The sequence below is a fragment of the Nycticebus coucang genome, chromosome 21, assembly GCF_027406575.1.
Source record: "Nycticebus coucang isolate mNycCou1 chromosome 21, mNycCou1.pri, whole genome shotgun sequence".
NCBI lineage: Eukaryota > Metazoa > Chordata > Mammalia > Primates > Lorisidae > Nycticebus > Nycticebus coucang.
The window spans coordinates 22,280,666-22,305,460 of NC_069800.1; the positions used below are offsets into that span (position 1 = coordinate 22,280,666).

General features: G+C 38.7%; 1 protein-coding gene across 4 annotated transcripts in view; it reads left to right on the forward strand.

The window, feature by feature from the left end:
* The window catches only part of ESF1 (ESF1 nucleolar pre-rRNA processing protein homolog), a 65,020-nt gene extending 41,507 nt beyond the window's left edge, over window positions 1–23,513 (forward strand). For all 4 annotated transcript variants that reach the window (XM_053574470.1, XM_053574468.1, XM_053574471.1 and 1 more), the window contains exons 11-14: window positions 3,456–3,543; window positions 12,394–12,470; window positions 14,776–14,922; window positions 21,325–23,513. In XM_053574470.1, the coding sequence (XP_053430445.1) occupies window positions 3,456–3,543; window positions 12,394–12,470; window positions 14,776–14,922; window positions 21,325–21,624 (612 nt within the window). In that variant the 3' untranslated portion in view covers window positions 21,625–23,513. The remainder of the gene's footprint in view (window positions 1–3,455; window positions 3,544–12,393; window positions 12,471–14,775; window positions 14,923–21,324) is intronic.
* Window positions 23,514–24,795: the final 1,282 nt, after the last annotated feature.

A 24,795-nucleotide genomic window follows, 5' to 3' on the forward strand; every position in this document is an offset into this window, starting at 1 on the left:
TGGGAGGCTGAGGCAAGAGAATCATCTAAGCCCAGGAGTTGGAGGTTGCTGTGAGCTGTGTGACGCCATGGCACTCTACCTAGGGCGATAGAGTAAGACTCTGTCTCTAAAAAAAAGAACGTACCAGTGCGCCAGGAGTGGTGGCTTATGCCTATAATGCTAACACTTAGAGAAAGTGAGGCAGGAGGATCACTTCAGGAGTTAGAGCTTGCAGTAAGCTATAAAGACGCCACTGCACTCCAACGAAAAAGAGACCAAGGGGGGAGATACCAATAGTTGACGCTATTTCAAAATACAACCATTCCCAGGAATAGGCCTTGTATCAGCACATTTTTAAGCAAGTGACAATTCATTAGGTTAAGTTGTCTTCAGCAAGACCATTTAATGGTATGTAAAACCTGAGCCACTTTAACTGTTGCACTGTAACATTTTACATTTATGTGCTACCTAAATGAAATACATAGTTTAGTTGATATCTAGATATAAAGCAGTATGATTCTGTTGTCTTTTTGAGGAAGAGACTTTTTACTTGAGGATATATGCATACAGAGGTTTTTAACATGAGTGAAATTATGTGATAACATTTCTACTTCTCAACCTGCATTTTTCATTTTGCAGTATTATCATATGGCTCTTTTAACATCTGTTGTCATCACATCCTGTTATCAAGAGTATTTCTTCTATGTTGATATTGTAAAATATGATTTGACCTCCATTTTTCAGGGGATATTATCTTTTTCAGAGTTACAGCTCCCATAACAGAGACCCCATAACAAAAGAGTCCAACCATGTTGTTTTATAGTGTAGGAAATTAGGTGACTTGTCTGGGATTAGGCTGCATGCTGGTGGCCACGCTGAGACAGAATCCATGCTCTCAGTCCCGTGTTCTTTCTACTGTACTGTACTGTTTCTCTCTGTACGGTGTGAGCTTGCAGCACTTTTGGTACAGCTATGACTTAGTGCTGTAATGAGGGAGGGCTGCACATTTGAATGCTACGATAGCGTAGTTCCTGTACTTCTGCTGGGCTCATTGTGTGTGGAAATGGATAGTAAAATGGAGAAAGGGGGTAAAATTCCTACTCCCATTGAAGTGCTACCTTCTTCCCTAGAGCTTCCTTTCAGACTAAGTAGGCAGTAAAATATCTTTTAAATGGAATAACTCCACAAGTGGTTAAACTGTCAGTTTATTGGAAAATTTAAGTGGGTCTTTATGGGGTCGTTATGCCTATAATGCTAGCACTTGGAGAAAGTGAGGCAGAAGGATCACTTAAGCCCAGGAGTTAGAGCAGGTGTCCTCAAACTGTGGCCTGTGGGCCACATGAAGCGGTGTGAATTGTATTTGTTACTGTTTTGTTTTTTACTTCAAAATAAGGTATGTGCAGTGTGCATAGGAATTTGTTCATAGTTTTGTTTTTTGTTTTTTTTTTAACTATAGTCCAGGTCTGAGGGACAGTAAATTGGCCCCCTGTTTAAAAAGTTTGAGGATGCCTGAGTTAGAGTAACCTAAGTAGTGATTCTGAGTTAACAATTACGTTATTTGATTTTTGTTTGCTAGGAGCTTTGAGCTTATCTTGGGCTTTTTCTTTTTCCCTTTGTTGGGCTAAGTCTCGTTTTATCAACAATGTTCAAAATACAATAGTTGAGTGTCCAGGGTGTTCTATATACAGTGCCCTGTATGGGACTTGCTGCTCCAGCAAATCTCTCTAACTCCACAGGTTCTTTTTTATATAGAAAAGTTTCAAGATTTTCTTCAAGTTAAAAATTATTGTACCCCCATTCCATCAGTGACTTCAGTTTTAACACTAAAAAATTATTGCTGAAGAAATAAATACACTTTTATGTGCCATGGTATTTAGTATTTAGAACTGATAGTTGGTGAGGTATAAAGCAGTTAAAGATAAATGTGAGTAGATATGTAGTTAATAATCCACATTTGGCTTGGTGCCAGTAGCTCACGGTTAGGGCATCAACCACATGCACTGGGGCTGGTGGGTTCAAAGCCAGCCTGGGCCTGCTAAATTAAAAAAAAAATAGCCAGGCTTTGTGGCAGGTGCCACAATGAAGGCTGAGGCAAGAGAATTGCTTGAGCCCAAGAGTTTTAGGTTGCTGTGAGTTGTGATGCCATGGCACTCTACCAAGGGCAACATAGAATCTGTCTCAAAAAAATAAATAAATAAAATTAAAAAAAATCTGCATTAAAAATATTACGTGACTGCTAAATCCATATAATAGCTTGGTGAAGGCGCACCTGGGGCTCAGTGGGTAGGGCACCGGCCCCATGTGCTGAGGGTGGCAGGTTTGAACCCGGCCCCGGCCAGCTAAAAGAGCAGTGGCAACTGCAACAAATATAGCCAGGCATTGTGGCGGGTGCCTGTAGTCCCAGCTACTCGGGAGGCTGAGGCAAAAGAATCTCCAAGACCCAGGACTGGAAGTTGCTGTGACTTGTAACTACACGGCACTCTACCAGAGGGCAACAAAGTAAGACTCTGTCTCTTAAAAAAAAAAAAAGTTTGGTGAAAAAAATTCTTAGAAGCACTTGTTCTTAAAAGGATGTTAATGTCAAAATAAATATTCTTCAGGGTTTAGTAGGTCTTTTTGCGTGCAGGATGATGTTTAGCAATAATTCATTCTGAACATTTTTGTTAAAATGACTTAGAGATGTTGTAGATTCCTGGAAATAAACTCAGTTTGGTTAGTCTGATCTTAGTTCATGTATGTTCCATTTATTCTATAGGCTGATTTCTCACTTTAAATTTAGTATGTAGTCTATTCAAATTTGACTAGGAAAACCTTCACCGACAGATTTACTTAATAGCTTAGCAGTGTTGCAAGGGTACATTATAGATAAAGCAAGATAATTATTAAAATTGGGTTATGAGAACAGGGACTTCATTATATTATCTTTATTAGTTTTGTATGTACTTTAAAATTTCAGAATAAAAATTTTTTTTAACCAGCAAATAAATTTCTCTAAGCAGTAATTTAAGGGGTAAACTCATCCAACTGTGGATAGCCATTGTCATTGTCAATTTTATGAGGGAGAAGGCATCTCTCTTCACTGGTCACCCATCTAAAAACTATTTTCCTACTTTGTATGCCTGTATCACTTTGTTCCAACACTTTCTGTTTTGAATTATTAATGTATATGTCTCTTTATGTGTCTAATTTCCTATAATAGATACAGAATTTGTTTGAAGGTGCAGAAACATGTGTAACTTTGACTTTTTTCTAGAAGCCCTGCATAGTTTCTTGCATTTATTAAGTAGTCCATGATTATTGGAATGAGCTAATGAAATAATAGCTTAGGAAGGCGTTATAAACTGATCCACTTTAAAAACTGGTTTAATTTTAGATTGAACTATATGATTTAAAAGAAATGCATATGATTTTTCTCCATGTATGTATGTTATAGTTATTATAATAGTGAGACTATTATTTTTACGTTCAACTTTAAGGCTCTTGCTGAAGAGGCCAGTGAAGAGGAACTTCCCTCTGATGTTGATTTGAATGACCCATACTTTGCTGAAGAAGTTAAAAAAATAGGTAAGTTAGCCCATTTTTGTAGTTTTCTATGGAATCTGAAGAAAAAGGTAAGATCTGTGGAAACAATATATACTAATTAATTCTTTTCCTTTTTTTTTGAGACAGAGTCTCATTATGTTACCCTCAGTAGAGTGCCATGGCGTCACAGCTCACAGCAACCTCAAACTCTTGGGCTTAAGCAATTCTCTTGCCTCAGTCTCCCAAGTAGCTGGGACTATAGGCATCTGCCACAACACCCAGCTATTTGTCGTTGTCATTGTTGTTTAGCAGGCCCGAGCTGAATTCTAACCTACCAGCCTTGGTGTATGTGGCCAGCACCCTAACCCCTGAGCTACGGGAGTGAAGCCCTAATTAATCTTTTATGATTACTAGTATTTGTGTAGCTCCCTTAGTTGTTCTCCTATGGGGTACAGTCACCGATCCAATTGGGAAGGGTCAGCATTCCCCCTGTTTTATGTGTAGGAGGCTTCTGGTGATGTAGTTAACTTCACAGCTTGCTGGGGATTCCTTTATGGAAAATATCTTTAGAGCCAGTCAGACTGAGTCTATAAAATGGATGGGAGGAAATAGAAAGGGGGAATAATCGCTTTCTTGTGTGCTTTCACTGCTTTTTTATACTCTAGGTCTCTGTGCAAAGGGTAGGAAGAATTAAAAGTATGAAATGAATCTGTTCATATGTTTGTGTTGATATGTGTATATTAAAAATTTATATGTAAAGTTGTATAGAAGCTTTTTCTGCTCAATGTATAAAAGCATCTATATTTCATTTTATCCCATTTGTACTTACTCTGCTTAATTATAGCTGAAAGCCAGCTTTTCGTTTCCTTGAATCCCTAAATCATCTGGCATCTGATTTCCTCGGGAGCCTTGTTTCCATTTTGTACTCACTGTTCTTCTTTCCTGAATGCTGTCATTTTTACCTTTTTGGTATGTGTGATTGTGTTTAGTAAGTCTCAGGCCATTCTTGGTAAGAGAACATTTTCTGTTTGTTCTCATGCCTTTTGCCTTTCCCTGATCTTTATACCACACACATGAACCCCCAAAGACTTGGTCTTGGAGCAACTCCAAGTTAGCATTGTAAAGAAAAGGATTTTATGAAGTTTTCCTGCTTTCTATCCCTTGTGACTAGTGGGCCAGAATAGTTCTCAAAAGGAAAGTCAAAATAGCTCAAAATTGTTTCCTGGTTGTTACAGCTTTTTAGCACTGACATTTTATTGATGAAAAGGACATCAAGATTAATAAAGTCTATTATAGGATATGAGATTCTTGGGAATTGGACAGAGAAATGGAAACTTAGCATATTCTGCTTTTTATCATACCTGAGCCGTCATTTCTAGAAGATGATGGATTTTAGCCTTATCCTCTGGTTTCAAGAAACCAAATTTATAATGGAGAAATGTGAAGCATTATAGTTTCCTTGTTCTCTATCCAAAGTCTTTCATTTGGCATGTGAAGTCTGGTCAGATCACAGAACTTAGGATAGGATTCAAAGAGTAAGTTAAACAGTTGGATAGCTGGGGGTAACCAGTTTCTTGGAATCGGCACATTTTAATTGTACGTAAGCTTTCTCTAAAGTATCAGACATTCCAAGGAAAAGGTTTAGAGGAAATTTGCTTGCTTTGAATATACTTTTCATTTCAGAATGCTTCCTAGGAGTGTATGTTTCTATATAGGCTTAAGGTTGTTTGTTTGTTTGTTTGAGGAAAAAGAAAAACAAAGGTTGAAAATTTTTTACATGAAATTTAGAGCCATAAAAATGATGTCTTTCTGTATCTGTTTATTAATAAATATTTTGATTGCCTACTGAACATTCTACTAGGCTAGAGATATAGCAGTAATAATAAAAGCAGGATTGTATCCCTTTAGGAGTCTGGTTTTAGGGAAGATATGCTAGATAGATAAACAAGAATATCATGAAAGTATGGTGAATGTTTGAAAGGTAGGAATAAGGTAATGTAGAGGGTATAACTGGGAGGAGGCAGGGAATAAGGGAGTTCACTCTACATAGGGTAGGTAAAAAAAGGCCTCTCTGAGATGATAACATTCTTTCTAGAGAAATGAGAAGGAATCAGGCATAAAGAGCTGATGGGAAGAGCCTTGCAGGTGGGGGGAAAGTGGGTAAGAAGATCCTAGTGTGAGAAAACTTGGGCCCTGTTGGAAAAATTGAAAGTAGGACATGGTCAGAGAGGCAATTGGTAGGCTAGAGGCACAGCAGGAACTGCCCCTGCACAGCTTTGTTGTCTCAGCAACAAATTGAAATATTATCTCCCTGACAGTGGAATGAATACTTTGGTGCCTGTGAAAAGAACAGATTAAAGAAAGACATTGGTGAGGGCTGGGAGACCAGGCTTTTCAGAGGTCTAGACAGGAGATGATGGTTTTTTAGCTGACGTGCCAGTCAGAATTGGGAGGATAAAAGAGAATGGGATTCCAGATATATTTTGGAAATAGACATGCTAATGTATTTGAATCAGGTAGAAATTTAGCATAATTCTTAGGTTTTTGGTTTGCGTATGTGGGAGAATGCCCTTCCATTTACTGAGTTAGGAAGGAATGTAGGAATAATAACTTGGGGTAGGAAGTGAAGTAAGTAGGTCCATTTGGGGCATAATTGCATTGAGATGTCTGTTGGATATCCACATGGAGGTGTTTTGTTGACATGTAGATATGAACCTGAGAAATCAGCAGAGAGATCAGAACACAGATGTAGACTTAAGAATCTACAGTTTATAAATAATGGCTCAAACCATGGAACTGGAAAGTAGAAAATACTGACAAGAAAACAGGAGGCAAGATTAGACCCTGAGGTCAGGAAAAGCCTGCGAGAAGGTACTATTACTGCATCAGCTCGAGGAGGTTCTACTTGGAAAACTGGGAAAAGCTTCTGACACTGACAAGGAGCAGCCAAGAAATAGGAGGAAATGTATTAACACAGTGGCCTGTGAGCTAGAAGAGAAAACAATGCTTAGAAGGGGCTGGAACTGGTTGAGTCAGGTGCCACTGGTCATGCAAAGAGGTATCTTGCAGATACTTGGTGAGGTGTAGGGGTCCTTGGGTGGCCCGAGATGCAGCTTCAGTAGATTAGTGGTTCTACATGAACCCTGCAGGGCCTTACACATGGAGGGGTTTCTAAAACCTCTTTTAGACTTTAGGCTTTGCTTTTCTTTTTATTCCCTATTAGCTGCAGTTCTTCAACCACCATTGTATGTTCTGTGAATTTAATGCATTTTAAATTGCAAGGGCTGTTACAGGAAGAATGGCATTTGGCAGCTAAGGAGTATAGTTAGGGTTACCAATAGAAAACCTGATCTAGAGTGCTTGAATTTGAATCGTGGTTCCATTGCTTTTTAAACCTGAGACAAGTAACCCTTCTGTGCCTCAGTTTCAATCATCTATAAAATGAAGATTATAATAAATAGTGAAGTCTATCTCATGGTGTTGTAGTGAGGATTTAGTGGATTAGTATATGTAAATTGAATAGAACAATATTGCCTGACACCTGGTCAGTGTGATGTAATTAGTATTACTCTGGAGACCGTGTAGTTTTTCTGCAATAGAAGGACAGGATACAGTCTACCAGAAAAGACAGTATGTAGCAGTTCACTGAGTATTGACATTGTGTTGTGATACTCACAGGGGTCCTCAAACTGCGGCCCACAGGCCACATGAGGCGGTGTGATTGTATTTGTTCCCGTTTTGGTTTTTTACTTCAAAATAAGATATGTGCAGCGTGCATAGGAATTTGTTCATGTTTTTTTTCTTAAACTGTAGTCCGGCCCTCCACCAGTCTGAGGGACAGTGAATGGGCCCCCTGTTTAAAAAGTTTGAGGACCCCTGCATATAGCTTTGTAGACACTGAGGCTTCTGTTCTTTAGACTTATCTTTCCTACTTTAGCACTGATACCAACTGCCTTTGTGCCACTCCCATTCAGACAGGCACAAAAAAAGAAGACAAAATATGTCATCAGCATGATCACTGAGGAACCCAAGACATCTCTTATATGTATAGTCAGACTATAGCAATAATAAAAGCAAGCACTTTTATGTAGCAGCTTGTGCCAGGCATTAATGACACTCTGTATTTATTGACTCTTTAAATCTTCACAACAACCTGTTAAGGGAGGTACTGTTATTATAATCCCCATTTTACAGATGAGGGAATAGACACAAGCTGCCACACCTAGAATATGGTAGAGCCAGAATTTAAGCCAAGCCAACTGCTCCCGAGTCAAATAATAAAAGCAAAATGTTTTTGCTGTACATTACTTACTACCTCTCACCCACCCGAGTCAAATGTCAATAGCAGCTGTACATTACTTACTACCTCTCATCCATGATAAGAACATCTCTCATGACATCTTATGGTCTCTAGAGGTCCCTGAGTCAGAAGAGCAAGTCAGTGTTGATAATTCCTGTAACATTTATATGCAGCAGATTTTATCTGTTTTATTCTTGAATTATTGATCCTTAGTTGATACTTAAATAATCTGTTTATTTGCAATGCTGAAGGAAAGATTTCTAAAATTTCTTGGAAATACATTCTTACAGTTTTATTCTTTGGGCAGAAGAGTTCTCAAATAGGTAGTTGGAGTTGAGGTTTGAAGTTGAGAAGAAGAGGTCGTAGGGCTAGAAATTTTTTTAAAGTCAACAAAAATATATAGATTTTTGAAGACATGAGGCTAAGTAAAAGAATCTTAAGAGTTAGCATAGTTAGAGCAGAGATTAGAGGACTGAGCTCTGAGGCCCTACAATATTTAGAGATCAAGAAGATAAGAAACAGCAAAGGAACGTGAGGCCAGGGGAAAGGAAGGCGGGGACAGTGGCTCAGAAGCCAGGTGGAGAAAGTGCATCAAGAAATAGGGAGTTTTTTGGGGCGGCGCCTGTGGCTCAGTCAGTAAGGCGCCGGCCCCATATACCAAGGGTGGCGGGTTCAAACCCGGCCCCGGCTGAACTGCAACCGAAAAATAGCCGGGCGTTGTGGTGGGCGCCTATAGTCCCAGCTACTCGGGAGGCTGAGGCAAGAGAATCGCTGAAGCCCAGGAGTTGGAGGTTGCTGTGAGCTGTGTGATGCCATGGCACTCTACCGAGGGCCATAAAGTGAGGCCCTGTCTCTACAAAAAAAAAAAAAGAAATACGGAGTTTTTTGGTTGGTTGGTTTTTTTTTTGGTTTTGTTTGTGGGTGTTTTGTTTTGTTGTTTTTTACATTTTAAAACATTTTGCTTTTATTAAAATATTTTCTGGAAAGAAACTAAATACGTTTGACTTTGTCTGCTATAGTGATTACATTTTTGAAGCTATCTGGTCGTTTTCTTCTAAAGCCCTTTAACAGTAGAGATTTATTTTTTGTTCTTCTTTTTGATGTGATTGACCCCATCACATTCTTAAACACAAAGCAAGGCAGAAAGCTATTTCAGATTTAAGGGGTGCAGAAACAGACTTACCTCTTAAAAGTAGTTGCAAAGGAATACACATACTAGGATGGGAAAAATCATTAACATAACACATACTAAATCATTTTAACAAGGGAAATAAGGTAATCTAAATGTTTCAAAATTCTCCCTGGCTATTAAGCGGTAAATGGATTGTACTAAGACATCAAAAGCAGAATCATCTGGTTGTTTGTTTTTGAGAGACACTATTATGGTTGTACTGATGTGAATGATCCAGTACAGGGAAAAATCACATGATTCAGGGAAGAAGCTTGAGTGGTGAGAGGAGATAAGCTCTGTTATATAAGTCTAGGGGATTAATTTGGATTGTAGCGTAGACAGTTCAACTATGCAAGTAATAATGACTCCCACATACAGGGTGTTACCATGCGGCAGGCACTGTTCTAAGCACTCTACCAGTATCACTTCATTTGATGAAGCAGCCCAGTGGGTTATTATCTCCATGTTATAGATTGAGCACATTGACTCACAGAGAAGTTGTTAGCTCTCTATAAAGGTCACACAGCAGATCCATGATGCACTAAGTTTAGAACCCAAGTATTCCAGCTCCAAAACCATCGTCTTGCACTATAGAGCACAAGTTTGTTGTTGGGCCTTTGAAAGTGAATTTTTTTTTTTTTTTTTTGCAGTCTTTTCTTTTTGGCCAGGGCTGGGTTTGAACCTGCCACCTCCGGTATATGGGGCTAGCACTCTACTCCTTTGAGCCACAGGCATGCCCTTTTTTTTGTTTTTGAGACAGAATCTCACTCTGTTGCCTGGACTAGAGTGCCGTGGCATCAGCAACCTCAAACTCAGGTGATCCTTCTGCCTCAGCCTCTCAGGTAGCTGGGACTACAGGCACCTCCCACAACTCCTGGCTAATTTTTCTATTTTTAGTAGAGACAAGGTCTCACTCTTGCTTAGGCTAATCTCAAATTCCTGAGCTCAAGGGATCCTCTCACCTGTGCCTCCCAGAGTGCTAGGATTACAGGCGTGAGCCACCATGCCCAGCCTGAAATTTCACTTTTGATTTCTTCTATGTTTTCAGCAAAATAGGGAATAAGGTCGTCAACTGAGATCAGGGTGAAGAAATGTGAGTTTGGGAAGAGGGGCGAAAAGTGCGCCAGCTTCCTGCTTTTCTGATTTCATTTTCCACCTTCTTCACCTTTTCTCCACTGAGCCTCACAGGCCTTCCTGCTGCTTCTTGATCATTCCCTTCTCCTGTAACACTCTTCCGGTGTTCTCACATCTCCCCTCCTCACTTTATGCAGGTCAATGTTTATGTCACTTTCTTGGAGGGGCGTTCTGTAAATACTCTAGCCAAACTCCTCCCCATTTAATCTCCAGTCCCTTTGTCCTGCTTTACTTATGTCATCCCCAGTTAGGAGGTACACTCAGTGAGAGAAAAGGCTTTCACTGTCTTGCTCACACCTTTTATCACCAGTACCTAGAGCTGTGTTTCCAGCATAATAGGCACTCCATTGATATTTGTGAGATGCTTGAAATAATTTTCTTGTGTTTATTGACAGTTTGTTTTTTTCTGAATTTTCTGTTCCCTGTGAATGTAAATATTTTAATTTACATGAGATCCTTATCTATGAAAGATATTAGTGTCTTAATTGTAACCATTTCTTGGGCAGCACCTGTGGCTCAGTGAGTAGGGCACCAGCCGCCTGTACCTAGGGTGGCGGGTCTAAACCCAGCTCCGGCCAAATTGCAACAAAAAAATAGCCTGGCGTTGCAGCCGACGCCTGTAGTTCGAGCCCTCAGGAGGCCAATGCAAGACAATCACATACGCCCAAGAGCTGGAGGTTGCTATGAACTGTGATACCACCGCACTCTACTGAGGACGACAAAGTGAGACTCTGTCTCTTAAAAAAAAAAAAAAAAAGGCATAGTAACCATTTCTTTTTTGTTTTTCTTTCTTTTTTTTTTTTGTAGAGGCAGAGTCTCACTTTACGGCCCTCAGTAGAGTGCTGTGGCGTCACAGCTCACAGTAACCTCCAACTCCTGGGCTTAGGTGATTCTCTTGCCTCAGCCACCTGAGTAGCTGGGACTACAGGTGCCCGCCACCATTTCTTATTTTTAATGTGAAATTTATAAACATTCAGAAAAATTGAAAGAATAATATAGTGAACATTATCTTTGTTCAGCAATAAAAATAAATCTGCTAAGATTACAGGCTGCTAATACCCAGCCTTCTTCTGGTGATCTTATGTTGAAAATATTTCTTTTGTTTAAAATCAGGAAGTTATTCCTTTGTATTTTTTATAGTTTTTTTATTAATATTTAACTCTTAAATCCACCTGTATTTTACATTCCTATACATTGTGAGATAAGGCTATAACTTAATTCTTTTTTCCCAGAATAAAACAAATTGCCCGACATCAGTTATTAAATAATTCCTTCTCTTTCTATTGATATGCGTACAATGCTACGTTTTATTTTATACCGAGCCGTACTGTTCCATTATTCTCACTATACAGTACCATAATTTTTTGGTTATTTTCCTTTCAGTGTAATTTTTTGTTTGTTTTTGAGACACAGTCTCACTCTGTTGCCCTGAGTAGAGTGCCATGATGTCATCATAGCTCACAGCAACCTCAAACTCTTGGGCTCAAGCAGTCCTCTTGTGTCAGCCTCCTAAGTAGCTGGGACTACAAGCATGTGCCACTATGCCCAGCTAGTTTTTCTACTTTTTGTAGAGACAGAGTCTTGCTCTTGCTAAGGCTAGTCTTAAACTTCTGAGCTCAAGCAATCTACCTGCCTTAGACTCCCAGAGTGCTAGGATTATAAGGTATGAGCTGCCAAGCCTAGCCAAGTACATGTTAATACACTGTATGTATCACTAGTACATCAAATCTACCTACTAAATCTTTGTAAAGGCTTTCTTAAATGGAATTTTATTAAATGTACATGGGTCATTATGAAAGTTTTGAGATACAAAAAAAAGAAATGTAAAATCTGCCGGCATGGAAACAAATGAAGCCCTCCCAGCAACACCGATTAAGCCAAGCAAGTTGAAACTTGCACAAGTGAATCAAAAAGGATGTCTTCAGCTGTGTTTCTTGGAAATGAAATAAAGGAGCATATCAGTCTATCTCAAATACTTTTATCATGAACAGATATTAAATTTTATCAGTTTTTTTCTGCATCTGTTGAAATCTTGGTTTTTCTTTTTTAGTTGATGGTGTAAATTATACATTACTTTTGGTAGAAATTTTGCCTTCATAATATGCAGTCACTCCATCCAGAAGCATTGTTTTTATTCTGTTCATATACTCATAGTCTTCTTTCAGTGTTATGTTTTTCTTCCTTTAGTTTTGACACATTTATTGTTAAGATTACTTTTAGATATCTTGCATTTTGTTGCTAATAGTCCTGTGATTTTTAACCTTCTTATGTTGGTTTGTTGTGTCAGGTATAAAGAAAAAATCAATAAAATCTGCAAAAGATGGCATGTCTCCAGAAGAAGAAACTGAAACGGAAAGACAAAAGGTGAAACATGATCATTGTTATGTGCTTAGTGTATAATTGAGATGTATAATTTAAATGAAATTGCCCACATTTATTTCTAATTTTAAAAAGAGAAAACGTATTTTAGCAATGGAATTTATCAATAAATTATAAGAGAGATAATTAAATATTTTAGCAGCATGATTTTTAAATATTACTTATTTACCAGACATCATTTCTCCAACTAACACAAAATTTACCTCAGACCCAAGATTATGTCCTTTATGGATAATAGGAAAATAATCACATTATTTAAAGCACTTACTATAACTAATAAGAAAATACTATTAAAATTTCAAAATAATATTACCATAAGTTTTATGTTCAGTCTGAATCTGTCCTGTAATACAAACTTTGTTGTTATGGCTTGTCAGGTGCTAATTTCATTTCTCTTTTTATTACAAATAACATAAATCTAATGTACAGAATTAGACTCTTTCTTCAAAATGAGGTAAACCTGGGTGGCGCCTGTGGCTCAGTGAGTAGGGCGCCAGCCCCATATGCCGAGGGTGGCGGGTTCAAACCCAGCCCCGGCCAAACTGCAACCAAAAAATAGCCGGGCGTTGTGGCGGACGCCTGTAGTCCCAGTGCTCGGGAGGCTGAGGCAAGAGAATCGCGTAAGCCCAAGAGTTAAGAGGTTGCTGTGAGCCGTGTGACGCCACGGCGCTCTACCCGAGGGCGGTACAGTCAGACTCTGTCTCTACACAAAAAAAAAAAAAAAATGAGGTAAACCTATTCATTAGTCACACTGTAGGTTCAGGGTCATGTGTATTTTTACCAAGACAGGAATTGGAGACAACAGTGCCCTTGTGGCTGATGTTCACATCACTGTCCAGGAGTGAGCCTCACTGGCCACCTAAACTCTGCATCTTAATGCATTTTCTATTCTCCATTCATTACATATACATTAAAGTTTCTGAAGTTATTTAAAGAGCAAGAAAGAAAATCTTTCTTTGTGGATATGACTTTAAAAAGAAAGCCAAATGCAAGTGCCAATAATGAAAGTAAAAAGAAATTAAGGCAGTCTAAAGTGGCAACATAGCCAGGTGCAATGGCTCACACCTATACTCCTAGCACTCTGGGTGGCCAAGGCAGGAAGATTGCTTGAGCTTACGAGTTTGAGACCAGCCTTAGCAAAAAGCGAGATCCCATCTGTTAAAAAATATAGCCAAGCGTTGTGGCAGGCACCTGTAGTCCTAGCTACTCTGGAGGCTGAGGCAAGAAGATTGCTTGAGCCTAAAAGTTTGAGGTTGCTGTGAGCTATGATGCCACTGCATTCTACCAAGGATGACAAATTGAGACTCTGTCTCAAAAAATAAAGTAGTAATATAGGAAGATTCACAAAGGTCTGAGAGCATATTTTTTCATTTGTATCCATGGTTGTTTTCTTAATTTTTAATGGTTCCCATTTAATCCTGTTGTCTATAGAAAATACCTATTTAATGCAAACAACATTGTACTAGATTTTAGAAGCAAATATTAAGATCCTGCCTTCAGCCTGGGCATGGTGGCACATGCTTGTAATCTAGCACTCTGGGAGGCCGAGGTGGGTGGATTGCTTGAGCTCAGGAGTTTGAGACTAGCCTGAGCAAGAGCGAGACCCTAACTCTACTAAAATAGAAAAAATGAGCTGGGTGTTGTGGCAGCATCTGTAGAGCCCCCTACTTAGGAGGCTGAGGCAGGAGGCTCACTTGAGCCCAGGAGTTGGAGGTTGCTGTGAGTTGTGATGATGCTATGGCACTCTATCTAGGACAACAAAGTATGACTCTGTCTCAAAAAAAAAAAAAAAAAAAATCCTGCCCTCATAGAAATGTGTCAATATTGAAAAAAATAAAGAAAAAAAATCTCCTTGTTAAAGATACACATTTGTAAAACTAGAAAATTCTATTTAAGAAAAAAAGGTACATGTTTAGAAACAAAAATTGTTTGCTAGATTTTTTATGTCATAGCTTAAAAAGACCAAAATGAGAATGAAAAATTTTTATGTGAAAGGACTTGAGGATTCTTCTTTCTGTAGCCCAGTAATAGTTACACTAAGTGAGATGGGATCTGGATTTTAAATGTTAGCTTTCACCTCTCTTCTCTAAGTAATGTTCCTCCCAGAGAGAGGCCTCTGGGTTTCTTTGTGCTTTGGTAATCCATAGACAGTTTACACATGACAGATGTTACCTCCTGGAGCTTTAGTGATTAGAGTTCTCATTTCTACAAGGGCTATCTGTGCGCCATGTCCTCTTTGGGAGGAAACAAAAAACACTGTTGTACATTGAAACTTTTTTTCTCTCCACAGGCTGAAATGGCTTTGCTGGTGATGGATGAGGAGGAGGACAGCAGGAAACACTTCAATTATGACAAGATTGTTGAGCACCAGAATCTGAGCAAAAAGAAGAAAAAACAGCTCATGAAAAAGAAAGAATTATTAGAAGATGACTTTGAGGTAACCAGGGATATAGATCATTAGCCTTTTAAAAAGCAAGGGTTGAATCTAAAGTGAGCTGTGCACATAGAAATTGAGCGTAGTCTAAGTTATTCTTAAATGTATCAGGAAGTCCCCATGATGGAGCCAAAGTTGCCTGTCTTTTATATCAGTTTTCCATATGCCTCTGTTCTGCTGAAGTCTTCATTGAGCTGATTTCCTTACAAAAAAACAAAAAATGATTTGTAGTCAAATCGTCTATTATAAGGTCTGCCTTTGCACATTAATAATCCTACATAGAAATACCTTTCCTGAGGATTTTTGGGGGGTTTGTCTATTTTTGTTGTGTTTGTTTTCTTTTGTTTTTTTTTATTGTTGGGGATTCATTGAGGATACAAGAAACCAGATTACACTGATTGCATTTGTTAGGTAAAGTCCCTCTTACAATTGTGTCTTGCCCCCAAAAGGTGTGTCACACACCAAGACCCTACCCCCTCCTTCCCTCTCTACTCTTTCCTTCTCCCACCCCCCTCCCTCCTTCCCTCTCTCTCTGCTCATCCTTTCCTCCACCCCTCTCCCTCCTCTCTCTCTCTGCTCTACCCTTCTCCCACCCCTTACCATATACTAGGTCATTAATTGTCCTCATATCAAAACTGAGTACATAGGATTCATGCTTCTCCATTTCTTTTTGTTTTTTGAGACAGAGCCTCAAGCTGTCACCCTGGGTAGAGTGCCGTGGCATCACAGCTCACAGCAACCTCCAACTCTTGGGCTTAAGCGTTCTCTTGCCTCAGCCTCCCAAGTAGCTGGGACTACAGGCACCCACTACAATGCCCAGCTATTTTTGGTTGTAGTTGTTATTGTTGTTTGGCAGGCCTGGGCTGGATTCGAACCCACCAGCTCTGGTGTATGTGGCTGGCACCTTAGCCTCTTGAGCTATAGGCTCTGAGCCATGCTTCTCCATTCTTCTGATGCTTTACTAAGAATAATGTGTTCCACTTCCATCCAGGTTAATACAAAGGATGTAAAGTCTCCATCTTTTTTTTTTTTTTTTTTTTGTAGAGGCAGAGTCTCACTTTATGGCCCTCGGTAGAGTGCCCTGGCCTCACACAGCTCACAGCAACCTCCAGCTCCTGGGCTTAAGCAATTCTCTTGCCTCAGCCTCCCAAGTAGCTGGGACTACAGGTGCCCGCCACAACGGCCGGCTATTTTTTGGTTGCAGTTTGGCCGGGGTTGGGTTTGAACCCGCCACCCTCAGTATATGGGGCTGGCGCCTTACCGACTGAGCCACAGGCGCCGCCCTAGTCTCCATCTTTTTTAATGGCTGAATGGTGTACATATACTACAGCTTGTTAATCCATTCCTGGGTTGGTGGGCTTTTAGACTATTTCCACATTTTGGCATTTGTAAATTGAGCTGCAATAAACAGTCTAGTGCAAGTGTCCTTATGATAAAATGCTTCAATCAGTTTAAGAAATGTACCACCTACTCTTAGAATATTGGGATACTCTTCAGTGCTCTAATTAGAAAAGGATGCTGGATTTTATCGAATGCTTTCTCTGCATCTATTGAGAGGATCACATGGTCTTTGTTTTTGCTTCTGTTGATACAGTGAATAACATTTATGTGTATATTAAACCAGTCTTGCATCCCTGGGGTGAAACCTGCTTGATCACAATGTATGACTTTTTTGATGACAAGCTTTAATCTGTTGGCTAGGATTTTGTTGAGAATTTTTGCATCTATATTCATTAGTGAAATTGGTCTGAAGTTCCCCTTTTTAATTGGGTCTTTTCCTGGTTTTAGTATCAGGGTGATGTTTGCTTTGTAGAACATGTTGGGGAAGATTCCTTCCTCCTCAACTTTTTGGGCATAGAGTCTGTTAGTATTCAGAGATAATCTCTTGTATCTCTGTGGCATCAGTTGTTATTTCCCCTTTATCATTTTTGATTGAGGTACTAGAGATTTTACTTTTCTATTTCTAGTTAGTGTGGACAAAGTTGTATCTATTTTATTTATTTTTTCAAAACACCAACTCCTTGTTTCATTAATTTTCTGAATGATTCTTTTGTTTTCAATTTCCTTAATCTCTGATTTAATTTTGACTATTTCTTTTCTTCCACTGCATTTAGGCTTAGATTTTTTTCTTCTTTTTCCAATTCCATAAGGTGGCATGTGAGTTTGTTGATACGCTCTCTTTCTGTTTTTTAGATGTAGGCATCTAAAGCAATAAATTTTCCTCTTAGCACTGTTTTTGCTGTATCCCACAGGCTTTGGTACCTCGTGTCTTCCTTATTGTTATGCTCAAGGAAGTTAATGATTTCTTCTTTTATTTCTTACTGCACCCAACTGTCAAACAGCATAAGGTTGTTTAATTTCCATGCCTTTGTGTGGGATTGAATGTTTTTGTTGGAGTTGAGTTCCACTTTAATGCCTTGTGGTCTAAGAAGATACAAGGTAAAGTTTCAGTTCTTTTGATTCTGTTGAGGTTTGTTTTGTGACCTAGGATATGATCAATTTTGGAGAATGTTCCATGGGCCGATGAGAAGAATGTATATTCTTTAACTTTGGGATGGAGTGTCCTACATGCATCTATCAAGCACAGTTGTTCTAGGGTCTTATTTAAGTCCCTAATATCTTTGTTTGATTTGTTTAGAGGATCTGCCCAGCTCTGTAAAAAAGTTGGGTGCATAAATATTTAGAATTGAAATGTCTTCTTGTTATATTTTTCCCTTGACCAGTATGAAGTATCTTTGTCTTTTTTGACTTTAGTTGCTTTAAATCCACATGTATCTGAAAATAAGATTGCAACCCGTTTTCTTTTGAATTCCGTTTGCCTGAAAAATTGTCTTCCAACCCTTAACTCTGAGTTTTAATTTGTCTTTTGAGACTAGGTGTGTTTCCTGCAGACAGCAGATAGATGGCTTATGTTTTTTAATCCAATCAGCCAGTCTATGCCTCTTCAGTGGGGAATTCAAGCCATTAATATTTATTGAGATGATTGATAAGTGTGGTAGAGTTCTATTCATCTTATTTTGTGAAAGTCCATTACTTAGTTTTGTCTTTTGCATCATTTTGGAAGCTAGGTTCTATCCTTCAATTTCTGGGTGCTTACTTTGCTGGTGGTCCATTGTGATGGTCAGTGTGTAGAACAGGTTGTCGTATTTCCTGTAGAGCTGGTCTTGTTGTGGCAAATTTCCTCAATGTTTGCATGTCAGTAAAAGATTTGTTTCTTTATCAATTTTAAATCTTAGCTTCCAGGATATAGAATTCTGGGCTAGAAATTGTTTTGTTTAAATACATTAAAGGTAGATGACCATTGTCTTCTGGCTTGAAAAGTTTCATTAGAGAAGTCTGCAGTCACCCTGCTGGATTGCCCCTGTAGGTCAGTTGGCACTTACTTACTCCTGGCAGCTAGCAAAATGTTTTCTTTTGTCTTAACTTTGGACAGGTTCATCACAATGTGTCTTGGAGAAGCTCTGTTTGAGTTGAGGCAACCTGGGGTCTGATATTCCTCTGAAAGGAGTATGTCAGAATCTTTGGTGATATTTGGGAAATTTTCATTTATAATATTGTCTAGTGTGGCTTCCATTCCTCTGTGGCATTCTTCTTCCCCTTGTGGGATACCTATAACTCATATGTTTGAATGCTTCATAAAGTCCCAAAATTCTGTCAGTGAACATTCTGCTTTCTCTCTCTTTTTTTCTGCCTCTTTAACAATCTGAGTTATCTCAAGAGCTTTGTCCTCTACTTTTGAGATTCTTTCTTCTGCATGGTCTAATCTGTTATTGATACTTTCTGTTGCACCTTTAATTTCCCTAATTGACTGCTTCAGTTCCTTCTACTCTGCTATATCCTTTCTATATTGTTCATATCGTTTATCTCTTATTTGATTTTGTTTTTGGATTTCCTTTTAGTTATTTTCCACTTTCTCAATAATTTCCTTCATTCTTTTTTGGTAATTTTCCACTTTCTCAGCAATTTCCTTCATTGTTTTAATCATCTGTATTTTAAATTCCCTTTCTGTCATTTCTAACTTTTCTTTATAAGTGGAATCTTCGGCAGTAGCTACTTCATGGTCCCTTAGGGTGGTTTCTCTTGACTGGTTTTTCATGTTGCCAGGATTTTTCTGCTAATTCTTCCTCATGACTGTTTTTTCTTTTTATCTATTTACTTGCCCTAGTTTTCCTTTCACTTCCTCTTGCTTTTTAAGTTACCATGCCTCTGGCCTAAGGTTTCATTTCAATGAGTCCTTTTCTTACAGGACCAAAAGGATAAAAAGATTGAAGAGCAAGAAGGGAAAAAAGATTTTAATAAAAGAAAAAAGAGAAAAGAGAAGGAGTGAGTAAAAGGGAAAATTGACAAAAAGAAGAGAGGCACAGAAAGAGGGAGACAGGAATAATAAAGTTGTATAGTAGGGTACTTTGACCCAACCTTAAAAAAAAACCCATCCTCTGGGAATGCTGGGTTGGGTGGTTCCCTTGAGGTCAGCAGCTCTTTGCCAGCCTAAGCAGACACAGTACCCCACCACCACCAAGTGGAGAGGAAAGACAAAAATAGTATAAAATAAACAAATGGAAAACCTTATGGGATAAAATTCGGGGGAAAACCAAATAGTAGGAGCAGAAACACTAGCAAAATGCAGTTCTTATTATTAAAGAAGGCAACAATGGAAATTATATTTAAACTAGAAAAATGAAGAAAGAAAAGAAGAAAAAGAAAACTCTAGAGGGAAAATGTGGAAATTAAAAAAAAAAAAATCCAAAGCAGTATATATATTTTGCTGAATATTTTCTGGGCAATAGGTGATCTTCTGGGGTATGAGATGTTAATCACAATGCTGATACAGCTGTATGAGAGAGACACTGGAGGCCTCTGATGATTTCTCCAACCCACCAGAGTTGAGATTCTAAATCTCTCCTCAGCACACTTAAAAGAGACTTTAAACCATTAACCTTGGCTAAACAGAAGCTTTCCCAGGAAAGCACTTGTCGCTAGGATCTCTCCTAAAGTGGCTGCCTGCTTATCCAGTGCGCCAAAACTAGTCTCACTTCATGCCCCTGAGGGCTGAGGCTGCAAGGCAGCCCTCCTACTGCCAAACACTAAAAGCTCCGCTCTTTTCCAGCATCTCAGTCCCGGCTTTGGCCGCTACTCACATTCACTAGATCACTCGCTCAAGGTCCCCCAGGCCTAGCCTCGCTCTGTGACTGAGGGTGGAGCCTGCAGGGGCATTTCTCCCACAATGGCTGCACATGCAGGCCCACAGCCAAACAATATTTGCTCCGTTCTGGCTTAGCGGTTCAGTCTGGGGCCCTAGACAACACTTAAAGTCATCCACACTCTCACCCAAGGTAGTTCAACCGAGTGCCCAAGTCCAAAAAATACAAAACAACCCATAGGGAAGACCTTCCCTGTTTGCAGTCTCGCTGCTGTTGTAGTTACAGCTGCAGCAGCCATGGCTTCAGTCCGAACGAACACAACCACTTGCCACTTCTCCACTGCTTTTGTCCTCCTGGGGTCCAGAAGTCTCTCACTGTCTCCCTGTGTCCCCAAAAGGATGTTTCTGGGCAGAGCCCCCAAGCCAGAGATGCCTGGAGTCTTCTCTCCCCAATCTTACTGACCCTCGTTGCAAAGAAGCTGTTACTTGGCCGCCATCCTGGTCCAACCTATTTTTGTTGTTCTTAGGGTCACCTCTGTTAGCCTAACTATAACTAAGTAAAGCTACGGTCCATCTGTAGGTGAGACTCATGTTTCCCATGTTTCCTCTTCTTGCTGGTCACCTCTGTGCCTGGCAGTACTCAGAAAGCCTGGCTGGAGTTAAGGGTACACTCTTAAATGTGGAACTACGATATTTTTATAGAAAATATAGGGCTTGTCTCTGACCTGACCTTGAACTCAGGAATGGGTACATTCCCATAGTGGTCTTTAGATCTCTTGATCTATGAATCATCTCAATATCTACTTACTTTTGGCACAAAGGTTTAAAGTTCTTAAAATATACTCAGAATGTAGAGATTTTGCATAAAACCCCAATAGGAGATGTCCTGATTGGCTTATTTATGGTGTCCAGAAATTGATTTCATGCTGTCAGCACAGAGAAGCCCTGGGAATCACTCCTACAGTCTGAGTTATTGTAGTTCCAGGCCTTGTTATAAATGGACCACTGTAGTTCTCATTCAAATAGATAGTCATTGCAGGATAGGCATTGCAGTGTGCCCCACAGATTGTGGTTCATGGTAGACCTTAAAACTCCATTGAAGATCTGTGGGAAAAGTTTTTTAATGAATTAGTCCAAATGCAGAGGTTTGTATTTTATATAATCAGCAACTCACCAATTTTCTAACTTTGGCCCCATTTCTGGACCTTTGGCTTACTAATTTTATTTAATTTTTTTATTAATTATTAATTCTTTTGGATTTGCAGGTAAACGTAAGTGATGCACGGTTCCAGGCAATGTATACTTCCCACTTGTTCAATTTGGATCCCTCAGATCCTAATTTCAAGAAAACAAAAGCTATGGAAAAAATCCTTGAGGAGAAAGCCCGGCAGAGAGAACAAAAAGAACAAGAACTTACTCAGGCAATAAAGAAAAAAGAGAGCGAGATTGAGATTCAACACAAATCACAAAAGAAGTCCATTGATCCTGCATTGTCAATGCTAATTAAATCTGTAAAAAATAAAACAGAACAGTTTCAAGCAAGAAAAAAACAAAAAGTCAAATAACTGGTATTGTTTCTTTTGGTATTGAGAATATATTGTCCTATACAGAAATAGTAAAAGGAATATTTATTGGGAACAAAGTTAGCTTTCAAGAAAAGAATAAAATCTTATTCTGACCATAGTAAAATTTTTCTCCAGAAATAATTGTTGTATATAATAGTGGATGACTGACACATTTATACTGTATGTTCCCACAGATAAATTATAATTAAATCAGATTACTGGATTATAAGATTTATAACATTTTATATTTTGTTATGTTCAGTTATAACTAGTACAAAGTTACTCTAGCTCTTTAAAATAAATATTGTTCACAATTCTATTATACGTTAAAAGAGTGGTATCTACTCTGAAGTCTTTGTAAAGGTCAGGGACAACTTGATGATGTGTATATGTAATACATTAATTTCTCTGGATCAGGAGGCAGATTTAGATTGCTATTAAAATAATTTATTTTTCTAGCCACAAAGGGTGAAAGCTAAGGACTTTCTTTGTAGTTTAGTTATGTTAATGTAGTTTATGAAATTAACTTGTAAATAAAGGTACAAGATATTTTTATTATTTTGTATAGCCATGATTTATTTCATTTTGTGCAACTACTTTCTGGAAAAATACCTGAAAAACTGACTTTAAGTCTTTCAGAGGACAACTCCATGAAAAGATAGTTCTGGGTTTGCATTGCTTATAATTGCATTTAAAATGTTCGTAAACTCTTCAATGGTTTTCTATCTGTAGCAACAGAAAATCCTTCTCCCCTTCAGATTGTTGTAATGCAGGAAATTGAATATGCTGCTGTAGATTTTATGGAAATCTTGATTCTTTTTAAAGTTAAAATACATTGGGCAGTGCCTGTGGTTCAGTGAGTAGGGCGCCGACCCCGTATACCAAGGGTGGCAGGTTTGAACCCAGTTTGTTGCAGTTGTCAAACTGCAACAAAAAATAGCCAGGCGTGGTGGTGGGTGCCTATTATAGTCCCAGCTACTCGGGAGGCTAATGCAAGAGAATTGCCTAGGCTCAAGAGCTGGAGGTTGCTGTGAGCTGCACTCTACCGAGCACGGCAAAGTAAGACTCTGTCCCCCCCACCACCAAAAAAAATTACAACACATCTTCAAGGCCTTAACATTTTAATCTTCTCTGGTCTAGATGTTATAAACTATTAACTGACCATTTGAATAGGAAAATTAGATGAGCTATATAAATGAAATAAAACAAAAATGATGACTTGGAAGAGATGTAAGGATGGAACCTTCTGAAAGGCAGTAGGCGTCAGGCCAGATTTGTGGTTAATAGTAAACTTGTCATTTTGAGTATAAAAATTCAGACTCATCATATAGCATCTTATTAGGGAGTAAAAGGATGAAAAACTCAAAGTGATATCAAAATAATAAAGGAGTTATTATCTCTGAAATGTGAAGAGAAAAAGGACATTTATTTTGTTCATTTTAACAGTGAGAAAAATGCTGAGTATCTCAACAGAGAATTGTTTCATCATAAAGCACTGACATTGCTGGGTTATTCTGTCAATTAAAACCGTGTTCTTGGCTTGGCACCTGTAGCTCAGTGGCTAGCGCGCCAGCCACATACACTGGAGCTGGCAGATTCCAACCCAGCCCCAGTCTGCCAAATGACAACTACAACCAAAATAAAAAGCCAGGCATTGTGGGTGCCTGTAGTCCCAGCTGAGGCAAGAGAATCACTTAAGCCCAAGAGTTTGAGGTTACTGTGAGCTGTAATGCCACGGCACTCCACCAGAGTGACATAGTGAGACTCTCTCTCAAAATAAAAACAGTGTTCTTGTGAATACATCTGTGAACTTCCCAGTATCTACTCACCACTGAAAGGTCATGAATCTTAATATGTTTCTTACTATGAATAGAGTCTATGAATAATTCTATTGTTTAATATTTCATTCTATGCAAAGAAATAATTTGTTCTCTTTAAACTATTGAATCATAGGTGTGGAGATTACTCAAGAGTTTGATTTTAAGGTTCCTATGTATCTAAGCCATTTAGTTTGGTTTTTTTGTTTTTTACATCACTGCATTTAATTATAAAATCTAATTTTACTAGTCAAGCACCTAATTATAATAAAAACCTTGAATATACAAGTTGTACACAGCCCCGGCAGCTTCTTTTCTCAAAGAGTTGATATTTTTTAGGAAGGAGAAAACCCAGCATTATTGGGGATTACATAGTGTTAAATAAATATTCAAACTAAGAACTCTTAAGCTTTTCAAATTATTCCTGGCAGTGAAATTCAGGGTGAAAAATGGCCACCATCAAAATTTGGCAAAGAAATGATGGTAGTTTTGTGATTTCTTAAGGCGCATTTATTTGGATTATTTATTGTTGTTGGGACCCTGGAGTGTAGGTCAACACTGTATTGTCTAGAATGGGTTGTAAGTGAGTCAATACCAGTGAAGCTCTGATTTCTTATTCTCATCAAAAGTCTTGGGTATCAGCCTGTTATACACTGTGTTGCTCTGAAGGAGATACATTAAAGATATGAGTAGGACAGTACAGATTACTCATTGCCTACTCGTTTCAAAATAGGCCAATATTAGATAACATCTTTGCCTATTCTGTTCATTAGAATCACTTGGTGTTTCTTAAAAATCCCAGTGGCCAGGCTGCACCCAGACTTACTAAATCATATCTATAGCTGTAAGATCCAGACATGATTTTTTTTTCTTTCTTCTCAGTATTTGGGAAGACACATATTTTTGAAAACTCTCCAAATAATCCTAATGTATATCCAAAGTTGAAAACCACTACTTTAGAAGAAAAGAAGACCCAAGGTATTTCCTTTGGGCTCCACCTGGTTGGAGTCTAGAATGAACTTAATATGAGTTACTTCCATTAGCTCTTACTGCTTAACAAATAACTTGAAATAGCAAAAATGTGTTACTGACAATGAATCTGTACTTAGCTGGATAGTTAGGGTACCAGCTTAGCTGGGCCTTGTTTGAGACCCTACATGTCTGAGGACTCAGATGGCTCTAGGGCAGCTAAGAGAAGCTCTCATCTTCCAGTAGTTTAATACAGGTTCCTAGACATGGTAAGGAAGGGTTCCCAGCTGCCAAAGAGTGTAAATCTCAATGTACAAACATTTTCAAGACTCTGACAATGTTACATTTGCTATTGTCTCATTGGCCAAAGCCAATCCCATGGCCA